Consider the following 10,757-nt stretch of genomic DNA (forward strand, 5'->3'; position numbering starts at 1 on the left):
GGTCCAATGTTTCGTATCTTCCTGGAAGAACTCATTGTACCTGTCATACAACGAAACGTCTATTAGTGAGTGCGCAAAAAATATGTGACTATGTATGGTTACTCAGACTTCACCATAACCATGTCACAATAGCTCCTTATATCTCCATTGGGGCAATTTCCCAAACACCCTGTGAGCAAGGCACTTTCCAAACACCTATAGCCCTCATGGGTATATCAAAGCTCCTCCCCAATCAAGTATACTACCACACCAACACACCCCACACTTACTTCATTCAATCACTCACCAATAACACCGTTCAAACATGCAATGCACAACCCCTTCACCAATCAAACTCAAAAACAAAATTGAAAAGCAAAAACAAGAAGAAAAAGAGTATACCAACAAGTACATCCAACACAACATAAAATTACATAAACTACAATACAATAAAACACAATACTAAAGAAAAGAGAAAGAAGAGGTGAGGAACATACCGTAGTTGAAGAATGGGAAGAGGAATGGAAGTGGGGGATGTTAGTATGAGGGAAGAAGAAGAAGAAGAAGGAGAGAGTATTGGAGGGGTTAGGGTTGATGGAGAGAGAGAAATCCGAAATATGGGGAGGGGATCAGTGTTTTGGGTTTAGGGGGAGGGGGTTTGGGTTGTAAAATTAAAAGAAGAGGAAAAGAAATAAGAAAAACGGAAAAAAATAAAAAAAATTAAAATTACCTGGGACCGACCGCGGTCCACCGCCGCCGCGGTGGGTTTCAAAATCTGAGGCAGAAAGTTTATGCCTCACCGCGGTTTACCGCGATCCACCGCAGTCGCGGTGAGATGAAAAATCTGAGGCAGAATGTTTGCCTTCCACTGCGGTTTACCGCGGTTCACTGCGGTCGCGGTGCTGGCGCTGATTTTTTTTAATATATGAAGTTACATGAACACACTAACAACACACTCATGGGTTGCCTCCCACGCAACGCCTGATTTAACGTCGCAACACGACGCAAGCATTTGATCATTACTCCTCATCCGCGCACTGGGGCTCTCCCAAAGTGATTACCACTCTATCCCCTTTTTCTTCAGCCATGCCAAGGTAATGTTTCAACCTTTGCCCATTTACTGTGAACTTGTTTGTCCCATCTTCTGATTCAATCTCTACAGCTCCACTCAAGAACAATTTCACCACTCTGAAGGGTCCTGACCATCGGGACTTTAACTTACCTGGGAACAATCTCAATCTCAAGTTGTATAACAACACTAGATCTCCGGGTTTGAAGTTTTGATCCAAGATGTGCTTATCATACATTAATTTCATCCTTTCTTTGTATAATCTAGCACTCTCAAAGGCCTGGAACCTGAATTCCTCTAGCTCATGTAACCCAGTGATTCTGTTAGTACCTGATGTCTCCATGTCTAAGTTTAACTACCGCAATGCCCAAAGTGCTTTATGCTCTAGCTCAACTGGGAGGTGGCATGCCTTGCCAAATACCAACTTGTACGGTGACATACCAATTGGGGTTTTGAAGGCTGTGCGGTATGCCCACAATGCATCATCCAATTTCTTTGCCCAGTCAGTCCTTGTTGCATTCACTGTTTTTGTGAGGACACTTTTAATCTCCCTGTTGGACACTTCAACTTGCCCGCTCGATTGTGGATGGTACGAGGGTGGTCATTTTATGACGAACTCCATATTTTTCCAACAGCCATGCGAATGCTCTATTGCAGAAATGGGTTCCACCATCACTGAGTATAGCTCTTGGGGTACCAAAACGCGTGAAAATGTTCTTCTTTAGAAAGCGTAGTACCCCCTTGGCATCATTGGTCGGGAGAGCCACTGCTTCGACCCACTTGGAGACATAGTCAACTACTACCAATATGTACTTGTTACCATACAAGCTGATGAATGGCCCCATGAAGTCAACCCCCCACATGTAAAAAATCTCCACCTCTTGAATTGTGGTCATTGGCATCTCGTGTCTACGAGATATGTTGCCAGTTCTTTGGCATTCATCGCAGCTTTTAACCCAAGCATGGGCATCATTGAACAGAGTAGGCCAGTACAAGCTTGACTCCAACACCTTAGCTGTTGTCCGAATTCCTCCAAAGTGTCCACCATATGGTGAAGCATGGCAAGCCTGTAAAACAGAATGTTGATCTTTCTCGGGGATACACCGCCGGATCATGTTATCTACACATATTTTAAATAATAGAGGTTCATCCCAATAATAATACCGATAATCACAAAAGAACTTTTTCTTTTGAATTGAGGAGAGTTCATAAGGTACAATACCACTTGCTAAATAATTAGCAATATCAGCATACCAAGGTGCCTCCTCCATTGTCATTGCCAGTAACTGTTCATCCGGGAATGTCTCTGTTAGATCCTCAACCTCTACCTTCTTTTAAGCTCCTTCCAACCTTGAAAGGTGGTCAGCTACTTGGTTCTCTGTCTCTTTTCGGTCACGTATTTCCAGATCGAACTCTTGTAATAGAAGAACCTAGTGAATCAAGCGTGGCTTTGACTCCTTCTTTTCTATCAGGTACCTAATTGCTGCATGGTCAGTGTAAACAATAACTTTCGAGACAATCAAGTATGACCTGAATTTGTCGAATGCAAAAACAACAACCAACATCTCTTTTTCCATCACAGTGTAATTGAGTTGTGCACCGCTCAGCGTTCTGCTTGCATAATAAATTGGGTGCATCAGTTTACCCTGTCGCTGCCCCAAGACTGCTCCTATGGCGTAGTCACTTGCATTGCACATGAGCTCAAATGGTTGCTCCTAGTTGGGTGCAACAATTATGGGTGCAGTCACCAATCTCTTCTTCAGCTCCTCAAATGCCAATCTGCAATCATTAGAAAACACAAAGGGGTGATCCTTTTCAAGGAGTTTGCAAAATGGGTTAGCAATTTTGGAGAAATCTTTAATGAATCGCCTGTAGAACCCAGCATGCCCAAGGAAACTTCTCATCGCCTTGACTGAAGTGGGCGGTGGTAGTTTTCAATCATGTCAACCTTAGCATGGTCGACCTCAATTCCTTTACTGGACACTCGATGTCCCAAGACTATCCCTTCCTGTACTATAAAATGGCACTTCTCCCAGTTCAACACAAAATTTGTCTCCACACATCTTTTGAGCACTCTTCTTAAGTTGTGAAGAAAATCCTCGAATGAATCTCCCACCATGGAGAAATCATCCATAAAGACCTCCATAATATCCTTCACCATGTCTGTAAAAATGGCTAACATGCACCGTTGAAATGTCGCCGGTGCATTGCAAAGCCCAAAAGGCATTCTCCAAAAGGCGAAGATGCCATATAAATAAGTGAAGGATGTTTTCTCTCTATCTTCGGGGGCTATTGATATCTGATTGTACCCCGAATATCCATCCAAGAAACAGAAGTGTGAGCGCCCGGCCGGCCTGTCCAACATTTGGTCAATGAAAGGCAAGGGGAAGTGATCCTTCCGGGTGGCTGTGTTCAATTTTCGGTAATCCATGCAAATCCGCCATCCCATAACTGTACGAGTTGAGATCAACTCATTGTTCTCATTTTGCACAACAGTCATTCCCCCCCTTTTTGGCACACATTGGATAGGGATAACCCAATTGCTATCAGAGATGGGGAAGATGATTCCCGCATCTAACTATTTGATCACTTCCTTCTTTACTACCTCTTTCATGTTCGGGTTCAGCCTTCGTTGATGTTCTCTAGAAGGTTTGTTCCCTTCTTCCAAGAGAATCTTATGCATACAGAAGGCTGGGCTGATACCTTTTATGTCTGCCATAGTCCAGCCAATAGCAGTCTTGCTTTCCTGCAGTACCTGTAAGAGCTATTCTACCTGCACATCTAACAAACCAGATGATATAATAACAGGAAAAGTAGAATGCGGGCCTAAGAAAATGTACCTGAGGTGAGCTGGAAGCGGCTTCAGCTCCAGCTTGGGTGGTTCCTCTACCGATGGCTTTGCTGGAGGTGTAGCCCTTTTTTTCTAACTCAAGGGACTCGAATTGAGGTTCTCTTTTCAGAATCCTTGGCCTTCAAGTGCCATGACCTACTCAACCAACCCTTCACCATCCATTTCTTCTAAATATTTTAGACATGCCTCCCAAGGATCTTTAGCAGTAAGGGTCACATCATCTTCTTGTAGGATCAAATCCACTGCCTCCACTAGAGAGCAATTAGCATATTCACTGGGTCTCCTCATAGATTGCTGAACATTGAATATGACTTCTTCATCGTTCGGTCTCATTTTTAATTCCCCAGTCTCACAATCGATCGGGGCTCTCCCATTGGCCAAAAATGGCCTACATAAAATGATAGGTATCTCCTCATCTACCTGACAATCCAGAATAACAAAGTCCACAGGGAATACAAACTTCCCCACTAGCACCAACACATCATCAAGAATCCCAGTAGGCATTTTTACCGTGCGGTCAGCCAGTTGCAGCAGCATCGAAGTTGATCTAGCTCTGCCAATGCTTAGTTTGGTGTATACAGCCAGAGGCATCAAATTTATTCTGGCTCCCAAATCACATAATGCCTTTGCAAAGGCATAACTCCCAATCGTGCATGGAATAGTGAAGCTACCCGGGTCGGACATATTTTGAGCCATCGGTCTGGTCACTACTGCACTGCAGGTCTGCGTCGGAGTCACTGTGGATAGGTCCTGAAAATCAAACTTCCGTGACATTAGGTCTTTCATCATCTTCGCATAACCTGGCGTCTCCCTCAAGGCATCCATCAAAGGAATATTCAGCTAAATTTGACACAGCATCTCCATGAATTTCTTGTATTGATCTTCCTTCTTTTGTTTTACCAGTCTCTGAGGTAATAGTGCAGGTATCACCCTTTGTTCACTGCTTGCTGGCTTCTCTCTATTGGGGTTCTGTGGCACAAGAGGCACCATATGTTCTGCAGCTTGTTCATTTACCTTAGCCTTACCCTTTTCATCTTGACCCTGTTCGACTACCACTTCAGTTAGATTTGTTGGTTCATCTACCTCTAGTGGAATTGGAGTGGCTGGTATAATCTCTTTGCTGGCTTGTGCAACCTCCTGCTCTTTGTCTAAATCTCTCCCATTCCGAAGACTTACTGTCATCAGCTGATTCGGGTTTTGCTCTTTGGGGTTAATATTTGTATCCGTTGGCAATGTTCCCTGTGGGAGATTGTTTAAAGCCATAGACAACTGCCCCAACTGAGTTTTAATGTTCTTTATAGCTGAGTCATGTACTGCCAACTTTTCTTGCATCTTACCATTTGTCCCAATGAGTTGCTGGAGCATCCCCTTAATCTCTACCATATTGTTATCTTGCTGCTAAGGAGGTAGATGATATGTCAACTATTGCTGGTTCTGTTGTGGGTAGCCCTGTTGTCTCTGGTGGTATGGCACCAGTTGGCCTTGAGCTTGCATGCCCCCAGGCTGAGGCATGTTGGGTCTGTATTGCTGATTTGGTGCCGGTCTCCACTGTTGTCCTCCTTGTCTCTGACCCCCAAAGTTGTTAACATAATTCATATCTTCCCTTGCTCCTTGATTTTCACCTTCTCCGCTCTATGAACACACATAAGACTGATTAACACAGGGTGTACACAGTCCTCCATTTGTCGTGTCAACAATATGCACCTGTTTGGTACCCATCTCATCTATATTCTTTGTCAAAATACTCATCTGAGTCATGAGTGTGGCCATGTTCTCTGCCTGCGAAGTATTTGGGTCAAGAGGCACTGAATGCACTATAGGTGCCAGTGTTGTACCTCTAGTCATCCACCCAGAATTCTGGGACATCTTGTCAAGAAGGACTTTGCACTCGGTGAATGTCTTACTCAAAAATGCACCTCCAACTGAAGCATCCACATTGGCCTTTAGATTGTCAGCTAATCCCATGTAGAATCTCTGGCCAAGCATTTGGTTTGGGATGCCATGGTGAGGACACTTCACCAGCATCCCTTTAAATCTTTCCCAAGTTTCTTGCAAGGTTTCAGTCGGCTGCTTCTTGTACTGCAATATTTCATCAATCTGCCTTGCAGTCTTGTTGGGCGGGTAGAACTTATTCAAAAACTGCTATACTAATTCCTCCCAAGTGACAATGGAATTGATTGGGAGCGAATTCAACCAAGTCTGAACTTCCCCAGTCACAGAGAACGGGAACAGTAATAGCTTGATAGCTTCCGGGGTCACATTTGGCTGCCTTTGAGTCATACAAATTGACAGAAAATTTTTCAAATGTTGCTGAGGGTCTTCAATGTGTGACCCGGAAAACAATCCTTTATTCTGTAGCAGATGTAGCATGTTGTTGGTGATCTGGAATGTCTCTGCTTAAATTGCAGGCACAACTATGGCAGTTGCCAGGTTATCAGCTATGGGTTGAGCCCAATCATAAAGTGCAGCTTCTGGCACAAGAGGTGCTACCACTCTAACGTTTGGGTCAACTGGCTCATCCCTGATGTTTCCGTTGACGTTCTCTACGTCACCCATGTCAAATTCAAGATGGTGTGGTTGTTGTCATTGTTGGATCCTCCTGTTGGCACAGTTCAATGCCCTGAATGTTTTCTCGGGGTCTGAAAGTCCTTCAAGCAGTTCTCCAGTCCTCGAAGAATTTCTAGGCATACACCTGAATTCCACAAGAGTTCAAACGTTAGAATTTCAATGAAAATTGTTTAACACCTTTGAAAATTGATTTGAACTAATAATTTTTAACACTACTTCTATGTTGTAATAAATAACACCGTTAGCTCCCCGACAATGACGCTAAAATTTGATAAAGCGGTCGCTGCAAATATAATCCGGTTTTATGACCGGAATCGAATCCTCAGGGAACTAACCTATCTATTACACTCTTCGGTAATGTTGTTATCAACTCAATCAATCTCTAGATGCAAGATTTTTTATCAATAAAGATTGGTTTTTTTTGTTTAACTACTTCAACTACTATTAAAAACAACAGTAAGCTAAAACAAAGAGAATTCAATGGTAAAGAGGTCTAGGGCAGTGATTTCCCCAATTGCTAGTTTAGGTCTTGACTCTTCCGTTATAATCTCGCCGTAATACTCTATGAGGATTAAAAGTTATGGGCTATCGTAATTATCTCTCAATCAACTACAATAATTTACTAAAGCGTTCTCTCGAACTACTCTAGCTGACAATGGGTATGCAACTCTAAATTATCCCACCAAAGTTTTGTTATCTCTAAACCCACTTTTAAGTTCAAGTAATGAATCTCTTCAATTACGCAAAAGTGGTGTTGTTCAACAGCTATCTAACCTAATATTCTTTTTCAAGCAATATAAGGTAATTAGACACGATTAATCAAGGGCCCATTCAATTAATCACCATACAAAGCATAGTTGAACAATCATATCATAAATCCGGCTCGATTATAACAACTTGAGTCAAAACTTTAACCAACAATTGGTTCCATCAACCCTAGATAAGTGTTTAGCTACTCATAACAAAATAAGAAATAACTACTAATTTGTTCATAATGTAAATTCGCAAGAATTAAAAGGAGATAGAAAAACTCTAATGTTTGGTTGATCTTCTCACACTTGTTCTTCCTCCAAAAGTAGTCTAAAATTAGCTTGTTCCTCCAGTTGGGCGAGTTTCTAAAGCTTATAAGGGTTTTACAAAAGTTTCCCCGAAATTACACTTTGGTCCTCAAGCTTCCAGCTGCGTGAATAGTGCACCACGGTCGCGGCCAACCACGGTCGACAGATCGCGGTAAACGCCAACCTTTCTGCCTTACTTTATTAATATGCCGCAGTTCACCGCGGTGCCACCGCGGTTCACCGCAGTCGCAGTGGCCTTTTTGCCCAGGCCATTTATGCTTCTTTGTATTCGGGTACTTCTCGAGTGGGTGTTTTTCTTCACATTATCGCCTCCAAAACACTCCATGTTGCTTCCTCTCATATAATATTCCCTGCTAAACAAAAGAACACTATTTAGAGCATTTTGTTGGCAAATTATCTATAAAACAACAACAAAGTATGGTCCTATTAAGGTGTAAATATCAATTATATAGCCTACTATCAAAGAACAATTGAGTATCTTAGAGGCTTGCCATTCTTCACCCTATGGTGGCCATCATGGTGGGGTGAGGACCACCTCGAATGTTCTTAGTTGTGGATTCTATTGGCCCACCTTATTCAAAGATGCGTGCGATTTGGTGAAGAGATGTGATGAGTGCCAAAGAGCGGGTGGAATTTCAAAAAGGGATGAGATGCCTCTCAATACGATTCTTGAAGTGGAAATCTTTGATGTTTGGGGCATCGATTTCATGGGTCCATTTGTTAGCTCTTGTGAGAATACTTACATTCTCGTGGCAGTTGATTATTTCTCAAAATGGGTTGAAGTTGTGGCTTTGCCTAATAATGAAGCCCGGAGTGTTGCGTTTCTTAAAAAGAGCATCTTCACAAGGTTTGGCACTCCTCGTGCGATTATTAGTGATGAGGGATCTCACTTTTGCAACAAGGCTTTCGACATGTTGCTTTCCAAGTACGGTGTCAATCATAAGGTTTCCACTCCCTATCATCCTCAAGATAGTGGTCAAATAGAGGTCTCCAACAGAGAAATTAAGAGCATCTCGTCAAAAACTGTCAATGCTAATAGGACCAATTGGTCGAAAAAGTTGGATGATTCTCTATGGGCTTATCGGACGGCTTACAAAACTTCGATTGGTATGTCTCCGTATCGGTTGGTGTTTGGAAAAGCTTGTCATCTTCCGGTTAAGTTAGAGCATAAGGCCATGTGGGCTTTGAGGAAGTTGAATTTGGAATAGGATGTTGCGGCAAATCTTCGTGTTGAACAACTCAATGAGCTCGATGAGTTTAGATTCCATGCCTATTCAAGTTTATCCTTGTATAAGGACAAAATGAAGTACCTTCACGACAAATATGCTTAGGGTAAGGAGTTAAAGGTTGGAGATATGGTTCTCTTGTTCAATTCCCGGTTACATCTGTTTTTGGGTAAGCTCAAGTCAAAGTGGAGTGGGCCATTTGAAGTTGTGTTTGTGACCCCATTTGGTGCTCATGATCTAAGAACAAAAATGGTGAAGTTTTCAGAGTTAATGGGCACCGTGTCAAGCACTATCTTGGAAAATTTGATGACGGCCACGTGGTGGCACTTCTTCATCTAAAGTGATGTGACATACGTCGTACCGCGACGTTAAATCAGGCGCTTCTTGGAAGGCAACTCATGTCTTTTTCTTCTTGTTTTCTCTGATTTTCTTTGTAGTTTAGGATTGATTTTTGAGCTAATTGTTTGTGAGATGTTGCAGGGATTGTGTTGATGCAGTGCAAAACATTTTGGAAAAATTGAACAGTCTCTGAAGTTTGCCAGTGCGGCCGCATTGCACTTTGTGCGGTCCACACTGGTGAAGGACAAGTGAGGTGCTCTCTGATGATTGCCACCGCGGCCACATTCCATAAAGTGCGGACCACGGTGGACCTCCGCGGCCGGTTTTGTGCGGACCGCGGAGGTTGCCTTCTCAAGCTTCTTCTGAATAAACCCAGCGCGGTCTGCGGTCCGTTTTGTTCGGCCGTGCTGGTAGGTAAGACTGGGTTCCACATCCTTTTCTATAAACAGAGCTCAGGGGTCACCATTTACACTTTTCGAAATTTTAACACTCAGAGACCTAAAAACTACTGTTCATACTCTCTTGTGACCGTAATTCTTGCTTAGACTGACTAATTGCATTTCATCTTCACATCTAGTAATATTTCACTCATTCCTTGTTCATTTAATTGATTAGTTTTGTTTTTATTTTATTACTATTAGCCTGTAACTTCTTTTTCGTCCTGTTTTCTCTATTTTTGTTAGCTTAGGTTGGTTTAAGTGTTAGTTCTCGGGTGCTTAATGTGCATAAAGACTGGGTAAATTGAATAGGGGACAAAGTAGGTGAAAACTTGAACAAAAATGCAAAAATTGGAAACCCTAACTCAGTGCCTGAAATAAGCACCCTCCGCGGACCGTTGTAGCTTTTGCGCGGTCTGCGGTGCCCTGACGCGGTCCGCAGTACCATTTTGTGCGGATCGCAGTACTCATGTGTCTGCAAGTTGACTTGTGCCCAGCGCGGCTGCATTGCACTTAGTGCGGTCGCCGCTGGCCCACCGCGGCCGCGGTGCCACTTTGTGCGGACCACGGTGGAGAGATTCAGAGGAGTGGTTTTCTAGACCCTACCCCAATGCGGACCGTGGTGGCTTTTGTGCGGTCCGCGGTACACCCAATGCGGCCGCACGCCTTTTTGTGCGGGCCGTGGTACACTGTTACTGCAATATGTTTTGCAACTTTTGATCTTCTGTTCTGCAATTCATTTTCCACATATCTTTCACTGTCTATGATGATACTAATAAAGCTAGATGTTTATCCTTGTAGGAAATGGTCAAACAAAGAGGCAAAGGCTTGAAACAACCCGGCTGAGGTAATTCCTCCCGGGGAGGGAAGCAAAGGATGGTAAAACTCACTCTCCAGGCTAGAAAAAACATAAAGGACATGAGGAAAGCAATCAAAGAAGCCGACAAAGCCATTGACTACTCGGGGAGTGAGTACGAGCCCTCCCAGGAGATCTCTTCAAATTCAGTCTTACTATACATCCCGTATCCGGAGAACGTCATACATAGAGACACTCCTCCCTCTTCCCCTGATATTTGAGCTTCAATCAACATTTCTTCTAGGTCATCTGAGGGCTCAGTAGTAGGTAGTGGGGATGAATACTCTACCTCTCCCACAACGTCAATATCTAGAGAGGGTGCTAGAGGTGATGAGGGACATGGGGAGTTACCT

General features: G+C 43.2%; 2 protein-coding genes across 2 annotated transcripts; both read right to left on the minus strand.

Moving 5' to 3' along the window:
* Positions 1-998: 998 nt before the first annotated feature.
* Positions 999-1,391, minus strand: LOC142163414 (uncharacterized). The gene has a single exon (XM_075220697.1). It carries the CDS (start codon positions 1,389-1,391, stop codon positions 999-1,001), a length of 393 nt encoding a protein of 130 aa, XP_075076798.1.
* A 2,332-nt stretch (positions 1,392-3,723) lies between these two features.
* Positions 3,724-4,724, minus strand: LOC142163415 (uncharacterized). The gene is made up of 3 exons (XM_075220698.1): positions 4,086-4,724; positions 3,889-3,971; positions 3,724-3,829 (listed from the first exon to the last, which is right to left on the minus strand). The coding sequence occupies exons 1-3, from the start codon at positions 4,722-4,724 to the stop codon at positions 3,724-3,726; spliced, it is 828 nt and encodes a 275-aa protein (XP_075076799.1).
* Between the last annotated feature and the right edge of the window lie 6,033 nt (positions 4,725-10,757).

This window comes from Nicotiana tabacum, chromosome 8 (assembly GCF_000715075.1).
Source record: "Nicotiana tabacum cultivar K326 chromosome 8, ASM71507v2, whole genome shotgun sequence".
Taxonomy (NCBI): domain Eukaryota; kingdom Viridiplantae; phylum Streptophyta; class Magnoliopsida; order Solanales; family Solanaceae; genus Nicotiana; species Nicotiana tabacum.

What these genes read in the sequence shown, in the direction of transcription:
- LOC142163414 (XM_075220697.1), bottom strand. Translation starts at nt 1,391, where the DNA reads ATGGAGACATCAGGTACTAACAGAATCACTGGGTTACATGAGCTAGAG.
- LOC142163415 (XM_075220698.1), bottom strand. Translation starts at nt 4,724, where the DNA reads ATGGATGCCTTGAGGGAGACGCCAGGTTATGCGAAGATGATGAAAGAC. An exon ending in CTGCTAAAGATCCTTGGGAG is followed by an intron (nt 3,972 to 4,085) that starts GCATGTCTAAAA and finishes CCCTTGAGTTAG; the next exon opens with AAAAAAAGGGCTACACCTCC. An exon ending in CCGCTTCCAGCTCACCTCAG is followed by an intron (nt 3,830 to 3,888) that starts GTACATTTTCTT and finishes CTGGTTTGTTAG; the next exon opens with ATGTGCAGGTAGAATAGCTC.